Source organism: Oncorhynchus tshawytscha, linkage group LG01 (assembly GCF_018296145.1).
Source record: "Oncorhynchus tshawytscha isolate Ot180627B linkage group LG01, Otsh_v2.0, whole genome shotgun sequence".
Classification (NCBI taxonomy): Eukaryota; Metazoa; Chordata; class Actinopteri; order Salmoniformes; family Salmonidae; genus Oncorhynchus; species Oncorhynchus tshawytscha.
The window spans coordinates 63,522,812-63,540,062 of NC_056429.1; the positions used below are offsets into that span (position 1 = coordinate 63,522,812).

The 17,251-nt window shown below is 42.7% G+C and overlaps 1 protein-coding gene across 2 annotated transcripts; it reads left to right on the top strand.

Moving 5' to 3' along the window:
- The first annotated feature begins 8,488 nt into the window (after nt 1-8,488).
- Nucleotides 8,489-17,149, top strand: dhx32b (DEAH (Asp-Glu-Ala-His) box polypeptide 32b). Of its 2 annotated transcripts, XM_024427517.2 has the most exons (12): nt 8,489-9,017; nt 9,242-9,295; nt 9,420-9,613; nt 10,560-10,932; nt 11,052-11,285; nt 11,394-11,487; nt 11,589-11,738; nt 12,702-12,893; nt 13,084-13,224; nt 13,357-13,547; nt 13,758-13,948; nt 14,844-17,149. In XM_024427517.2, exons 1-12 carry the CDS (start codon nt 8,751-8,753, stop codon nt 15,016-15,018), a joined length of 2,256 nt encoding a protein of 751 aa, XP_024283285.2. In that variant the 5' UTR covers nt 8,489-8,750; the 3' UTR covers nt 15,019-17,149. The 2 variants fall into 2 exon arrangements, with proteins under 2 accessions (XP_024283285.2, XP_024283294.2); XM_024427526.2 differs by lacking the exon at nt 9,242-9,295.
- The last annotated feature ends 102 nt before the right edge of the window (nt 17,150-17,251 follow it).

The following is a 17,251-nucleotide window of genomic DNA, read 5'->3' on the forward strand; positions in this document are numbered from 1 at the left end:
AGAAGGACAACCATCTCTGCATCACTCCACCAATCAGGCCTTTGTGGTACAGCGGCCAGACGGAAGCCACTCCTCAGTAAAAGGCACATGACAGCCCGCTTGGAGTTTTCCAAAAGCATCTAAATGCCTCAGAAACAAGATTAGATGGTCTGATGAAACCAAGATGGAACTCTTTGGACTCAATGACAAGCGTCACGTCTGGAAGAAACCTGGCACTATTCCTACAGTGAAGCATGGTGGTGGCAGCATCATGCTGTGGGGATGTTCTTTAGTGGCAGGGACTGGGAGACTAGTCAGGATCGAGGAAAAGATGAACGGTGCAAAATACAGAGACATCCTTGATGAAATCCTGCTCCAAAGCGCTCAGGGGCGAAGGTTCACCTTCCAACAGGACAATGACCCTAAGCACATAGCCGAGGCAATGCAGGAGTGGCTTGTCTCTGGACAAGTCTCTGAATTTCCTTGAGTGGCCCAGCCAGAGCCCGACTTGAACCTGATCTAACATCTCCAGAGAGACCTGAAAATAGCTGTGCAGCAAAGCTCGCCAACCTGACAGAGCTTGAGAGGATCTGCAGAGAAGAGAGGGAGAAACTCCCCAAATACAGGTGTGCCAAGCTTGTAGCGTCATACCCAAGAAGACTTGTGGCTGTAATCGCTGCCAAAGGTGCTTCAACAAAGTACTGAGTAAAGGGTCTGAATACTTACTGTATGTAAATGTAATATTTCAGTTTAAAAATGTTATACATTTGAAATGTTTTTGAAGAAACAGCTTTTGCTTTGTCATTATGGGGTTTTGTGTGTAGATTGATGAGGGGGGGGCGGCATTTTATCCATTTTAGAATAAGGCTATAGGGGATCACGTGACTCTTGAACGAGATGGCCGCATGGAACTAAGAGCTCCGCACAAGTAGTTTCCAATTCCTGATCTTACCTCCACTCCAAGTTCAAACTCCTTTAGCTTTCGTAAAAAAGTCATGGCGGCTACAGAAGACGACACTACAGCTGACGTTTTTACCTGGACTCGAGCGTTAGCGACGAAAAAGCCTCCAAGCAGAAGCTAGCTTCAGAAAAAGCTAGCGCTTTTAGCCAGGAGCAAGAGGACCCGCTCCCCTCCGAGGCCCAACGAATGACAACCTTGCACTTTCTCGAAGACATCCTTTCTGAGTTGAGATCCCAACATACAGAACTCAACACTAAATTAGATGCCATTAATTCTCAGCTCAGTGTGATAGGGGGCAAGGTGACAATCCTGGAAAACGCTTTGCCTGACATCAACAACAAGATAACCATAAACGCGGGGCGCCTGGACGAGGCAGAGGGGCGAATCCTATCCATGCAAAACTTATTGACAGATGCCATGGAAACAATAGCATATGCTAAAAAGAAAATAGAGCATCTGGAAGAGAAAACAGAGGACCTGGAAAACAGGGGGGAGAGAGAGAGAGAGAGAGAGAGAGAGAGAGAGAGAGAGAGAGATCACCGAGCACTGAGGCCCCCACCAGCAGCCAGACAACCACCGCGCCCAATCACCATACGTTTACTGAGATTCACCGACAAGGAACGAGTCCTACAGGCGGCGAAAAACAACACCATCACAGTGGGAAACGCCAAACGCACTTTACACCAGGACCTGTCAGCTGGAATACGCCGAAAGAGCCGAGAGTTTGACGAGGTGAAGAAATACTCCATTGACCGAGGCATCTTCAGGGGATTCAAATACCCAAACGAGCTCAGGATTCTTCACCAAGGAGCCTTGCGACACTTCAAAACTCCCGAAGAGGCAAAACGTTTTTTGAAAGACAATCCTGGTCAATGAGAAACGGACCAATGACTAAATGCGATTAATGCTATTACTAAAGGAAGTAAGACAACATATAGCCGATATCCAAAGACCCACCCGCCCCGCTAAATGTCACTATAGCAGTCCAATCTATATTTATTTTCCTTTAGCTGAGAGGGATAGGCTCTATAGCTTAACCTAGGCCTACTAATGTTTCAGCCTACTTTTATTTCCATGTTTTTTTGTTGCTATTATTACTTGGGGTTCCCTATGTCCTTTGGGTGAGGTATATGTAGGCTGGGCTATTGATTTTATTTTGGGGTGTTCAGAAATTGTTGTTTTATGTACACCATTTATTTTCCTTTTATGTGAACGCAGATGTAACTATTATCCACTTATACCCAGAGATGACCCGCACTAAAGTTCGATTACTGTTCGATGACAATGACTAGTACCTTAAATCTATTGACATGGAACTGCCAAGGTCTAGGGCATGCAATAAAATGGAAAAAGATACTATGTGCTCTAAAAAAGGAAAAAAAATTGCGCTATTACAAGAGACACACCTCTGTCATGCCGAACATGCCAGACTCCCCAGAGCTTGGGTGGGACAGGTGTATTTCTCATCTTTCAAATCAAACAGTAGAGGCACAGCCATACTTATCCAGAAGAATGTTCCATTCATAATTGACAAAAACATATCTGATCCGGAAGGGAGATTTATTTTGATAACTGGGTCACTGTATGGTCAACCAATTACTATCTTAAACATATACGCCCCTAACACAAGATACACCTGCTTTCATGTCAAAAATGATAACCCTGTTTAATGAGCATTGTGTTTCCTTTGGCGTGGTGGCCAGAGCTTTTAATTGTACCCTTAACCCAACCCTAGACAAATCAAGTCCCCACCACAAATCCTAGATCTGCAAAGATGTTGAACTCTCTTACTAAAGAGATGGGACTGATAGATATCTGGAGAGAGACTAATAGCTCATCTATGGACTATACATACTACTCTAATGCCCATAACACCTACTCCCGTATAGATTACATTTTTATCCCAAAGAGTTTCATAAATTCAGCCACATGTACAATCGGACCCATAGCACTTTCAGATCACGCCTTTGTCCACCCCCACTTGGACCTCTGCAAAAACATCCGAGGTCAAAGAGCTGGAAATTCAACACCTCCATGCTATCAAACGAAGCGTTCCATACACTGGTAACTACATGGATAGACAACTACACACAAGACAACAAAGATTGTCCTGTTTCTCCGGCCACAATGTGGGACGCTGCTAAAGCCACACTAAAAGGTCATCTAATTGCATATGCTTCCTCTAAGAAAAAAGCAATGGAAGCACACAGGCTAGATCTTGAGAGTGAGCTGGAATGCTGTGAACAAATACATAAACAAATCCCCAGACAGCACCTCCTGGAGTCAACTTAAAGCAGCCAAAGCCAAACTGAATTTGGACAATACTCAGGAGATTTAAAAAAAAAAAAAAGGTTTTCTTTACTAAACAGAAATACCATGAGTATAGCAATAGGCCCAGTAGATTGCTTGCTTACCAATTAAAAAAGGAGCAGTCAGAGCGTATAATCATGGCTATCCGAACAGCAGAGGACGAGGTCACATATGACCCAAAAAGATAAATTTAACTTTGCATAATTTTTACTGCAAACTATATACCTCTGAGAGAAAACACACAGAGGCAGAACTCCACTCTTTCCTAGAGGGAATCTCGCTACCTAAACTATCAGAGACCGACCAAGAAGATCTCAACTCCCCCTTCACTCCTCAGGAGATCCTGGAGGCAATTACCTCCATGCCACCTAATAAGTCCCCAGGCCCAGATGGATTCCCCAGAGAGTTCTATGAAGCTTTTTGGCCCCAGCTCAGCCCCATCTTCATGCCAATGCTGGAGGATTTTTGCAAAAACTGAGTTCTCCCAGACTCAATGCCCACAGCTTGCATTACAGTGTTGCTCAAAAAGGACAAGGACCCCCTATCCTGCTCGTCCTTCCAGCCCATAAGCTTGTTGGATTTCGACTACAAAATAATTACCAAATTGCTCGCCAAAAGACTACACACTCTTCTTCCCAAAATAATAAAAGCGGACCAAACTGGATTTATTAGAGACAGATACTCTTCTGATAACATTCGCCGTCTTTTTGATATTATTGATCAAGTAAACGCACAGAAGACCCCTGTCCTGCTGGCTTCACTGGATGCTGAGAAGGCATTTGACAAGATGGAGTGGAGCTTTCTGTTTTCAGTCTTAGAAAGTTCAATATGGGCCCAAATTGTATTAAATGGATTAAATCACTATACTCTCATCCAAATGCCATGGTGACTACTAATGGACTGAACTCTGACAGATTCCTTCTGGAACGGGGCACAAGACAAGGGTGCTCGCTGTACGCCCCTGCTCTACTTGTTGGAGGCGGAGCCTCTGGCAGAGCTGATAAGGAGCAATCCAAGTATTATGGGTGTTCCTGCAGGCGGCCTGCAGCAAAAGATGTCGCTCTACATATCCAACCCTGAGAACCCCCTCCCATTTTAGACACAATTGCTCAGTATGGCAAGTTTTCAGGTTATAAGATCAATTTGAACAAATCCACTGTCTGCCCTTTCAATATTACACTCACCATCTCTATGAAGACACTTTGTCCTTTCCAATGGAAAACACAGGGGTTTCAATACCTCGGGATCTTCATAACACCAGATCTGAATAGCTTTTTCAAGGAAAATTATCTTCCACTCCTGGATCGAATCAAGAGCGATCTCCAAACCTGGATCTCCCTCCCAACTAGCATAGTAGGAAAAATTAATGTAATCCGTATGAACGTCCTCTCTAGACTTAACTATTTATTTCAGATGCTCCCATGCTATCTCCCAGTTTCCTTTTTCAAAACAACTAACCAATGCATCACCAAATTTATATGGGACAATAAAAAACCTAGGATCAAGTTCTCCACTCTATCGAAACCTGAATCTAAGGGTGGTCTTGCCCTTCCCTCCCTTCAATTGTACTACTGGTCTGCCCAAATCCGCAACATGCTAACATGGATCACAAACAGACAAGAGTCAACGTGGATTCAGATAGAAGCCTAATCCTGTGGTTCATTGCCCTTAAGTTCAATTATATTCATTAATAACTTTAGTGAAGTGGGCAACATAGCCAAAACCTTTGTGATTTACAGCACCCTACTAGCGTGGACAGACTGTAAGAAATACCTGGGCATTTCCTTCCAAATATGTTCTCACTCGTCTATAGTAGGCAACCCAGACTTGCCAAACGCCCTGAGGGATGCCAACTTTAATCTTTGGCATACTCTAGGAATCAGGACCTTTTCAGACCTATTTCATTAGAAAACCACTACACTGAAATCCTTTCAAGAGCTCTGCAGTTAATTCAATGTGCCAAGATCCCTTTTTTTTTTATATCTTCAAGTTAGACAGGTCATTTCCTCATTTACTTCCAAGAGGAGGTTTAGAACTCAGTTGAATGAAGTTGTCACAGCACAATCCATTAAAGGCAAAATATATATAAATATTCTGAGGAAGGAGGCTCCTCCTTTACTCCTTTGAAAATAATCTGGGAAAAGGACCTTGGTCTGACTATCAGTGATGAGCTATGGGCCAGAGATTTGCAACAGGGTATACTGCACCTCTACTAATGTAAAAATGAAATAATCTAATTACAAATGTTTGTACAAATTTTATTACACTCCTTTGAGACTCCATAGAATGAAAACAGATATGTCTCCTAACTGTAAAAGATGTACCTCTGAAAGTGGAACATATATGCATGTATTTTGGAGCTGTAGAGAGATTGCCAGATTTCTGCTGCACAGAAAATACTAGATGTACAGTTTGATATGACCCCGTGTATCTATCTTCTTAATGCCCAGCAGGACTTTGTTCTTGATCCTGACAGAGAAAGTTTGCTCATGACTATTACATACTTTGCTAAGAAATGTATTCTTCTATTGTGGGCCTCTAATACCCCTCCTACATTTAAAATGTGGATTGACCAGATTGTTGACTTTCCCCCTCTTGAAAAGCTCACTTATGACCTCCACAAGAGACAGCCCAAGTTTGATAGACTCTGGTCTCCACTATTCAACTATATTTCAAACTAGACAGAGTGAACGGGGTGATTAGGGAAATGAGCAGATACATGTTATGTAAGGTGCTGTAAAATCTAAAAACAAATTATTGGCTTGTCATCTCAGCGAAGGCTAGAAATAGCTAATAAGAACCTTGATAGTGCTGCTGCAAGTTTTATATATGTTTTTAAAAATATATGTTTTATTGTTCTTTGTGAGTACGAGTAGGTATGTAGGATATGTGTGTGTGTGTGTATATGTAACGGATGTGAAACGGCTAGCTTAGTTAGCGGTCGTGCGCGCTAAATAGCGTTTCAATCGGTGACGTCACTTGCTCTGAGACCTTGAAGTAGTAGTTCCCCTTGCACTGCAAGGGCCGCGGCTTTTGTGGAGCGATGGGTAACGATGCTTCGATGGTGACTGTTGTTGATGTGTGCAGAGGGTCCTTGGTTCGCGCCCGGGTGTGGGCGAGGGGATGGTCTAAAGTTATACTGTTACATATGGGTGTGAATGTATGTATGGGTGTGAATGTATGTATGTATGTATGTATATGTGTACGTATGTGTATGTATATATGTGTATGTATAATTAAAATATATAATAATAAAAACAATACAAATTCAATTAAAATTAAAAATATAAAAAATCATTATTTTTTATTATTTTCTATTTTTTATTTTAATTGTATTTTTATTATTATTATTATATATTTTAATGTTATTTTTAAAGCCTGTCACATCTGTGAATGTGGAATGTGTTTTGTTGGTTGATTGAAAAACAAGAAAACTTAATAAAACTTTAAATTGAAAAAAGAATAAGGCTGTAACGTAACAAAATGTGGAAAAAGTCAAAGAGTCTGAATACTTTCCAAATGCACTGTATCACGGTCACAAGGCATATGAAATAACGGGTTATAGAGGTTGTAGGTTGTAATATGGCTTTTTTTTCTGGCTTCCCCCGTGATTTTACCTATGCACCCAGTGGCGACCCGTCATTCAGGACAGGTGGGGCTTGCCTGTTTTGCATGTTATTTTTCCATTAATACGTGTCGCATATCAGTTTGCAAACAATGTTAAAAAAAAACATGTCATTGAGTTAATAAAGCCGCATCCAAAATGGTCTCTTTTTTGTTTTCTTGAGTAAGGCAGCTCCAAAATGCAGGTGTTTCAGCCTAGCTCAGTGCATTCTGTGGTGGTGGGATAAGCCAGCAGAAAATATGGAGCATTGCGCCGTGATTGGCTCAGTGTTCTGTCACTCATGAGGACACTACATCACCACCAAGTCTAGGGGAGACCTCAAAAATCAAGCCCCTTGGGTGGCGCCATAGAGTTACATTAGAAATGCAGATCCAAGAAGGCTCAAAGTCATTGGCCACAGATAAAATTATGTCAAATCAGTTATATGTACAGTAGATTTGATGGGCTGATCATGTCAACATCATACTTTCAAAATCTTGGCTGGCAGTCATCATTATGAATCAAGTCGACAAAAATCCCCAGAAAGTAATCTGCTAAAATCAACACTGCAATTTAAAAATAAATTGTATTCACCTTTATTTAACCAGGTAGGCTAGTTAAGAACACGTTCTCATTTGCAACTGCGACCTGGCCAAGATAAAGCAAAGCAGTTAGACACATACAACAACACAGAGTTACACATGGAATTAACAAACATACATTCATGCACCTCTACTTTATGTGTGTGATTTGGGGTCCATCTCTTCCACAGAGAAGCAGGTCCATTTCTCTAGTGGGCCTGTCCATGGTCAATATTCCTGTTTACCAGCTCTGGTCAATGCTATGGTGACCCACTTTACCAATGAGGAGGAGATGGTGGCTTGAATGGTTTAAGGCAGCCCCAAGAACAGCACAGACATTGAAAGGGATAAGGCGTGGGTCAACTTTTAGCTGCTTGTATTGAGTTAGGGCTGTGGCAGTCATAACATTTTATCCGCAGGCTATTGTCATGCAAAATACTGCCAGTCTCACGGTAATTGACCGTACATGACATATTATTGTGTAGCCTACTGTTCAGACGCTACAGACATAAGTTGGCAGATCGGCTGCTCCGTGACGCTTGTTGAGGCGTTGTGTGGATCATAGAGCAAATCGTGTTCGGGAGAGTATCATCTTTACATAAATGGGTCATAACAGGTTGCAGGCCAAACCATTCGGATGATACAGATTCTTTTGTTAGAAGACCGATCGACTCTAGGGCCGCAATGAAAAAGTAGCTAGCTACGTTAGCTAACTAGTGAAACGTTTTTCACACTGCGTAATGAATACCTTTTTGATGACCGTTGATGGTTGCTATGGGAACCACACTGGCAGTTGGGGGAAAACCTGATGTGCGGGAAATCCTTCGAAGTTTGGACAACGCTGTGATTTATTGCTACTGTTGCAATATTCATCTCATTCTCTATGTTTGCACCATTGTTGCAAATGTTATATTGCAACAATAAAGTATTAACCATGCAGCTGTGCACAGCCGCACACTCCTCCTCCACGCTGGCCATGTTCTATTCAAACTATTGTTCTCTATTCTATTATGCCCTGGCTGGCCTGTTCCATCATTGAGCCTAGTCTCATCTGTTGGACTCAGGGATTAGTGGCCACATGACTAGTCAGCCTTCACGGTCGCTGGAGTGTGTTTCGTTATTCAGGCTCTCCCGGTTTGGAGCAGGGCAGGGGCATTCATTCGAAGCAATTTTATTTAGTTTGAACAACCGACTTCGAATTATATAAAATCACGTAAACTTTCTTTAAATTATTTGCATGGTCGAGGCTCTTTCTGTTTGCGCGTAGCCTATCTCTCGATTGGGTAAAGAAAGGAGCGCGTAATCCATTTCAGCCATGGCGCAGGGCATAACCGGAGAGAAGTATTGGGAGGATAGAGTAGCCTTCGAAACAGAAGGAGCAGGTCAAGAAGTTGTAGAATATGGTGATGTTTTGGAGCTTAATCGATTTGACGGACTACCCTACTCCTCTCGATATTACACATTACTGAAGGAAAGAATGGATCTGCCAGTTTGGAAAGCCAAGTGTGATTTCATGGACAAGCTGGCCAACAGGCAGTTTATTATTGTCTCTGGCACGGCAAGAACTGGCAGAAGCTCTCAGGTGAGTTGATTACTCTCTGATAATAACTAGGTTTTATCTCACAAAAATATGTGTGTAATGCAGTTACTATTGACTGCATCCCCAAAATCTTTCCTTTCTCCCAAAGGGTGCACTTGTTCAATTACCATAATGAATTTGAAAGAAAAGGACTGGTATAAGAAATAGGCCTATGGTGGAATCTCCCTCTAGCCCACGCCCATACTAATTCAATATTTTTACATTAGTGGGGAGTACTGAACCGGTGCACACTTCAGGAGAAAAGAGAGATGTTCAAACTGGTAAGTGAAATGAGGGGTTTTGGGTTTAACGCTCTAATTATGACTGAAGGACGTGATTAGAAAGGATAATCTGTTGTGGCAGTATGTTTCATGTTCTTATCTTTCCCTCCTGTGGCATGCTCAGATCCCCCAGTGGTGTGCGGAGTTCTGCCTGGCTGTCCAGTACCAGAATGGCATGGTGGTGTGCACCCAGGTCCACAGGCAACATACAGTGGATCTGGCCCTGCGGGTCGCTGATGAGATGGACGTCAACATCGGCCATGAAGTGGGCTACAGCATCCCCCTAGAGACATGCTGCTCTGGTGACACTGTTCTCAGGTCTGTAAACACTATTACACACATTGCTCACACACCAATTCACAAACACACACACACACTCTTTTTCTAATACACACTCACATCACCCCCCTCACCACCCCCCGCCTTCTTGGTGGCTGTCTTTTCTTTTTTTAAAGAACTGAACAAAAGAGTTGAGGAGCCTCTTTTCTTGGGGCTCCCCTGCAGCTGCCCAGCTCTCACTCTGACCATATGCCACGCTCCCGCGTCTCTCACTGCCATAAGTCAGCCGGGGAACAAAGACCCAAGGCAAACTAAGAAAACAGGCTGACAGGAAGACCTAATGAATCCACTGACTAGACTAATAACTACACTCTTAGAAAAAAGGTTGCTATCTAGAACCTTAAAGGGTTCTTCGACTGTCCCCATAGGAGAACCCTTTAAAGAACCCTTTTTGGTTCCAGATAGAATTATTTTGGTTCCAGGTAGAGAATCCTTTTGGGTTCCATATAGAACCCTTTCCACAAGGGTTTTACATGGAATCCAAAATGGTTCTACCTGGAACCAAAAAGGATCCTACATGGAATCCAAAAAGGGTTATCCTATAGGGACAGCCAAAGAAACCTTTTTCTAAGAGTAAGGGTTTACCTTTACATTTCTATCGAGCAATCTGTAACACTTCAGCGATACATTGAATAGAGCCCTAAATTACACAAAGTAGCCAAGCACAGCAGCTTCATTAAGGACCCTTCCAGGAGGACGACTATTCATCTCCTAATACGTCATGTTGTCTTACACCTTTGGCTTTAATTTGCAATTAGAATTGATTGATTTTATGTTTTTGTAAATAGAGTGTATGTACTTGATAAATCACTTTAGTAGAACTTTATCAACACATATGCTACTCCCACAAAATGTTACCCTACACCTGTTTGCGACCATGTCTGTTTATGTATGTTTGTGACCATTTTCTTCTTCACCACCCCAGGTACTGCACTGATGACATGCTGCTCAGAGAGATGATGTCAGACCCCATGCTGGAGCACTACGGTGTCATCGTCATCGACCAAGCCCACGAGAGGACGGTCGGTACAGATGTTCTACTGGGCCTTCTCAAAGACATCACCCTGCAGAGGCCCGAGCTCCGCGTGGTGCTCCTCACAGCTACACACCCAGGACCCAAACTACTGGGCCACTACAAGAATGTCCCACTGATCCAGCTGGAGGGGGTGTGTTCAGCGGAGGTGGTGTATACTGGTACCAGCCACAAGGACTACTTCTGCTCTGCCCTGCGTCTGGTTCTGGAGATACACCACTCCCAAGAGGAAGGGGATATAGTCGTGTTTTTGGCCACAACTCAAGTAAGATCTTCTTAAAATGTCATATCCTAGTCTACAGTCTGGGAACGTGGAAGAAGCCATACCATGGCAACTGTTGCTTCGACAACAGCATTACTCAACCTTCTCTTGTGTTTTATTAGGAGATAGATCTTGCCCGTGATATTCTCCTTCGCGAGGAGGCCAATATACCCACACATCTAGGGGAACTTCTCCCTATCTCGGTGCACCCTGGGCTGGGTGGAACTCTGCCCATGCCGGGTGAAGAGGAAGGCCGGTGCAGAAGAGTATTCCTCACCTCCAGTCCAAATGAAGACCTCTTTTGGGCTGTGCACATGCTGAACTTTGTCATTGATGCCGGTGTCCAGAAAAGAAATGTGAGTAACTTATTGCTGAATAGTTATTTTAAGCAAACCTTTCTACCCCTTTTTGGCAACAATATTGTAATAAATGGTAATTAGTGGGGGGGGTTCCTCGTGTTATAGGTTTATAACCCTAGGATCAGGGCGAACTCAGTCGCCATTCAACCTATCAGTCGGATCCAAGCAGAAAGCCGCAAACAGCTTGTAGGTCCAACAGGTATGACGAAGACTGAAATCAGTAACAAAGTCCAGGTATTGAAGTCACACAGTTTGGAGGGTCATGTGTTCTTGCTAACCTAAGAGCATCATTTCCCGCAGGGAAGAGTTTTTGTCTGTACCCAGAGGATACACCCCTGCCCAGTGAGACACGCCCCCACATCCTCGAGTCTGACATCACATCCACAGTGCTCTTCCTGAAGAGGATGGACATCGGCGGTCTGGGCCGCTGTGACTTTATCGACAGGCCAGGTACGGCAAGACAGGCTGAACACGTACAGGCTCTTTCTTCAACATAACTTTTTTTTTATTGTATCTACAGTACATATGTGACAGGGCAGCTAAATGTATACAAACTGAGTGGAGTGATACATCAGCAAAATTAAATGACATTCTTAATGCACAAGGCAATAATGTTGTTTTGTATTTAAGTTTTTGAGCTCCATGCATCCTCTAGAGAGACACATTTTGGGTTGAGCTCAGTTATTTCCCGTGTGTCCAGTACAAACAGGCCTGTTGTGTGGTATTGGGTTCTATTGGAGGTCGGTGAGGCATGCGTTAGCTGAGCTGACAAGCACTGTTCTACGGCCAATGTTTGGAGAGCTGGCCTAGTGATGCCGCAGCAGCCATAGAGGTCTAACACTCATTAACGATGAGTTTAGTCATGCTCTCTCTCTCTCTGTGTATGTGTGTAAGCCCTGCCAAGCACTACAGCGTAATGATCATGTGCAGCTGAGCAATGTGGACATTTCACTATAAGCCCCATGATTGAATGACATTGATTGAAAGTGTGTGTTGATGGGTGTGATGTTATAATTATTATTATTATTATTATGTTGCTGATGTTGTGATGCTGTTTTTCAGGATTAGACTATCACCATAATGATCATAACGGGACAGTACATTTGAGATGTTTATTGCCCTGTATACTGTAGCTTTTTTCTTGTTGAAAACAATGTTACATCCAAAACCCTCAGTGTAAAGCAAAGCCTCTCAGAACATTTATTTTGCATAGTCATGCACAGCTGATATTGGGATATTGAGGACTTAAATGTCAATCAGTTTAGCCTGCTTGCTGGTTGTACCTTGAAAATAATCTGTTTTACAAGGTTGTAATCACATAGTTTACAGGTGACTTTCTTTACGAAGTCAGATACTTCACAATTCTGTCACGCACAGTTCGATTAATTTCCGTGGCGGTGTTATTTCCACCAGATCCTGAGGGTCTGATGCAGGCCTTGGAGGAACTGGACTATCTAGCAGCCCTGGATGATGATGGGAACCTGTCGGAGATTGGCATCATCATGTCTGAGTTCCCCCTGGAGCCCCAGATGGCCAAGACACTACTGGCCTCCTGCGAGTTTGACTGTGTCAATGAGGTGGTCACCATCGCCGCCATGCTGACAGGTGTGTGGGACTTCAACTTATGCTCTGTGGTCTGTATACCACATAAAAGGTTTGTGTTAACACACACCACCACCATGCTGTGGTCATGCTTGCACACCCCATACAAAGTGAAGTCAAGTCAATCCTCACATATACTTCATAATGTACAATATTAGTGTGCTAACCTCTTCTCTGACACTGCCCCTCTTAGCACCAAGCTGCTTTCTGGTCCCCTCAAGGGAGTTGAGGCTAGAGGCCTCTCAGTGTCACCTGAAGTTCCAGCACCCAGAGGGAGACCACTTCACCCTCATCAACATCTACAAGGCTTTCAAACAGAACCAGCATGAGCCCTGTGAGTTCACATAGGCATACCTGTAGCCACAGTGCATACAACCAGCTTAAAAAAATATATTGAAAAATAAGGATAACATTGGCTATTGACCCTAAAACCCTCATTTACTCTCTCTGGTTTGGCATTTTCCAGTTGTCAGTGTGGAGAAGTGGTGTCAGGACTACTTCCTGAGTCTGTCTGCCCTGCAGACGGCTGATGCTATCCGCTCTGAGCTGACTGACATCCTGAGGAGGATAGAGCTGCCTGTCTCCATGCCTTCCTTTGGCTCCAAGGGAAACACTCTCAACATTAAGAGAGCGCTGCTAGCTGGCTTCTTCATGCAGGTACAGTAATATGGCTTCGCTTCTACCATTAGCTATCTATTGATAACTGTTTACTACTAAGAAACTTGAAAGATACAATCTACCTTTTACTTCCTCGTATCATTAGCAAGAGCAGTGTGCGGGTTTCTCTTTTCTTTGAAGTTATCACATTGTTCCCATGCACCTGCAAAAAAAAAGTGATTATAAAAGACATACTGTTATGACTTTCAGGTGGCAAGGGATGTGGATTCATCAGGGAATTACTTCATGTTGACACACAAGCACGTGGCCCAGATCCACCCTTTCTCTGCCTACGGCACCAAGACACCCAAACTGGGCCTGCCGGAGTGGGTCCTCTTCCATCAGTACTCCTTCTCAGAGGACAACTGCATCCGCACCGTGTCCCACATATCCCCAGAGGAGTAAGTGGATTAGAGGTGGAGGATGTTCTTTGAACTTTGTTCAAAAAGGGCTTTGTTGATGTGAAGGAACCATTTGCAAAAGATATACAGCAACAAAATCATCCAAACATAAAAAATATATAGTATATTAAAAGATAATTAAATAAAATACAAATATATGAATAGGTTAGAACTGTGTCTAGCTTGTAACCTCCAATAGATACATTTACTTAGACATTTACTTCAGGGAGTGACAAGAGTTCCCACACACTGCTTTCCTTTTTGCACCACGCTCTTCACCTTGGCACATTAGAGTCCGATTGTAACGGGCGGGGGGTTTTCTTAATCCTGCCCTCCAGTATCAGCTGGTTAAACGGGGATTAGGAATAGCACAGCTACAGAGAGGATGCTGGTTTAATGGGGACTGTTAATGACAGAGAAGGCTTGGCAGCCTTCACATGCCGTGTTAGGTTACACTCTGAAATGTTTTTTGTTGTTTTTTTAATCGCTCAAATGTTTACCAAATGGTGCTCCTGGCAACTGTTAGACTGATGTTACAGTAAGTGCTCTTTCCAACAAAGAGATTGGGTGTCATTCATAGATCCTTGATTGCTGAATTTTGGTCAATTGCAGTGAACATCATTGGGAGATTCTCGTTCTTTGGTCTATGATAATGTAACTAATTTCAATTCCCTCTCACTGTAATTCAAATTAATTTCAGGTTGCTCTCCATAATTGCAGTTGACCCAATGTTCCCGTGCTATATTAAATTCAAGTGAAAATGAATAAGACAATACTTACAGTGAAATCAGAACAAGAGCCAAATGAATGAAAAGGCAAATATATCAGAGAATATTGGGTTGACTCGCCCAATGTCCAACTCCATGTTCACCAATGACTCCCTCCCTCTACCCAGGTTCATTCAGATGGCTCCACAGTACTTCTTCTTCAACCTGCCTCCCAGCGAGAGCAAGGACATCCTCCAGAACATCTTAGACAATGGAGCTGAACACTACAAAGCGAAGAAGCTTCAAAAGAGCCCCAGCCTAGAGAGCATACCAGAAGTCACCGCCAGTTGTGTCATACAGTGATTGTGAAGGCCTTGGTTGAGAATGTCTTGGGAGGCATAAACTCCCTACTCATTCCCCGGTACTGTATTATATGATCATTTTCACCAGTGTTACCTTTCAGTCTTCTCATCACCAGTGTTACTTTTGAGTCATTGAAACTAAGAATAATGTTAATGTCAGGCTATTAGTTAATTACTGGAATTGAATTATGGGAAGAAAAGTGACACTATCTGTCCAGATTGCCAATGTGTTAGTTTTAGCAATATTTATATAGGCATCCTTTCTAGTCAATGTATATTTAATTTATAGAGCCCTACGTATGTACAGGGATGTACGTTGTTTCTTGGAACTTGCAGTTTAATAATAAACACACCACTAAAAATGCATGTTTGAAGAGTACTTAGCCTAAATGCAAATCTAGGGCTCTATTCAATCCGTATTGCGAAAGTTCAGTATTACAGCGTGATTTAAATGTAAAGGCAATGTTCCCGCACTAGAGAATGCATTCAAGGTAAATGCTGCAAATGTCAGCTCAATCGGAAATGACCTTTACATTTCTATCGCGCAATCTGTAACGCTTCAAATATGTATATTTAGTCAGTCCAAAAGCAAAAAAAAACAGCTTAGACACTTAACCCACACGGGCGTATTCTTTACACTTTGCTCTTATCCTCCACTGCTCAGTTGGACGATTTCCCTTACTTTTCTGTTAAATGACTCTAGGCTGTCATAGTGCATAAAATGTGTGTCCCAGACGGATTAGCACAGAGGAGCACAGGGACATCATTTGGGTTTGTTGCTCCATCTGCTGTGAAGAGAGAAGGGATAGGTGGGGTGGGGGTGACCTAATTCAGGGACAGTGCATTACAGTATTGTAGCTACATGAGGCATTACAGCACCATGTGACCTCTTTAGTCCTGCATACATAAGATCCAGGGCATTTTATATACAGACAGAAATAAGTTGAACTTCTTGGCACTAAGGTTGGCGTTGTGTAGTAGTGTTCATACACTGTCGTTACCAAAGTGAACCAAGACAAGGTGATTAGAAATATATACTAACCTTTATTTCAAGTCAAGGCAAACATGCAGGCACACACATTCAAACACATTATACCGCAACCATTACAAATTATCCTTTGAATTAATCATTTGCATTCAACATTGCCTGCAGGCTATTGCACATTTTCACTTTGAAATGTTGTAACATTAACTTCATTTCAGCTTCCGCAACTTGTTTCTTCAAAGCAGTTACTATAATTCAGGTTTATAAAACCAAATCCCGTTGCGATACAAGTACTCCAATGTTTAAGTTCATGTATCCCTCATTTAGTTCGGGACAACAAAGTAAAATGTATATCTAATTTAATTTCCAAATCCCCTTTACAAAACAATGTCAATTGAAAAGGTGAAGTGCAGGAATTGTAAAACAAAATCTATCAAAAGGCAAAATTGTGGATTGCGATGTGGTAGTAAGGCACAGCTGGTGATAATTTCACATTGCAGGTGCAAAGAGCATTGAACACCTTGATAAGGGTCTGTTATTTCGGTTGTCATCATGACCCTGCCCCAGAGGTCCCCACTTCCTGTCTGTGGGGTCAGCTGTTGCAGGAGGTCAAGGAAGAGCTCTACACGTCTGAGGAGTGGAGCAGTCTTCAGCATGAAGTAGCTTAGAGTAACCATTCTTATAGGTCTTCAGAAGCTCCTCGACCTTATTTCTATTGTTTTTAATCAAAGCTATGCTTAAAGGGATAGTGAGAGATTTAGTCAATTAAGCCATTTTCCACTTAACCAGAGTCAGATTAACTCATATATACCATTTGTATGTCTCTGTGTGCAGTTTGAATGAAGTTGCTAACTAAGGTCAACACAATTGATAACTAACATTAACACAGCGACTGGAAGAATTCTAGCTGTACCTGAAGATTTCCAGTCATTGCTCTAATGCTAGTTAGCAATGGCTCACGGAACTACCTTCAAAGCTGCATGCAGAGACATACAAATGTTGTATTAATAAGGCGTACAGCAGTCAACGTCAACAGTGAAGAGGAAACTCCGGGATGCTGGCCTTCCAGGCAGAGTTCCTCTGCCCATCTTAATCTTTTATTGGCCAGTCTGAGATATGGCTTTTTCTTTGCAACTCTGCCTAGAAGGCCAGCATCCCGGAGTCGCATCTTCACTATTGACGTTGAGACTGTTTTTTTGCGGGTACTATTTAACCACTCTGAAGTCTCTAAAACTGTTTGAATGATGTC

Excerpts from the sequence above, each read along its gene's own strand:
- dhx32b (XM_024427517.2), top strand. The coding sequence starts at position 8,751 with ATGGCGCAGGGCATAACCGGAGAGAAGTATTGGGAGGATAGAGTAGCC. Across the intron at positions 11,488-11,588 it reads ACAGCTTGTAGGTCCAACAG|GGAAGAGTTTTTGTCTGTAC; the intron begins GTATGACGAAGA and ends CATTTCCCGCAG. Across the intron at positions 13,949-14,843 it reads TCCCACATATCCCCAGAGGA|GTTCATTCAGATGGCTCCAC; the intron begins GTAAGTGGATTA and ends CCCTCTACCCAG.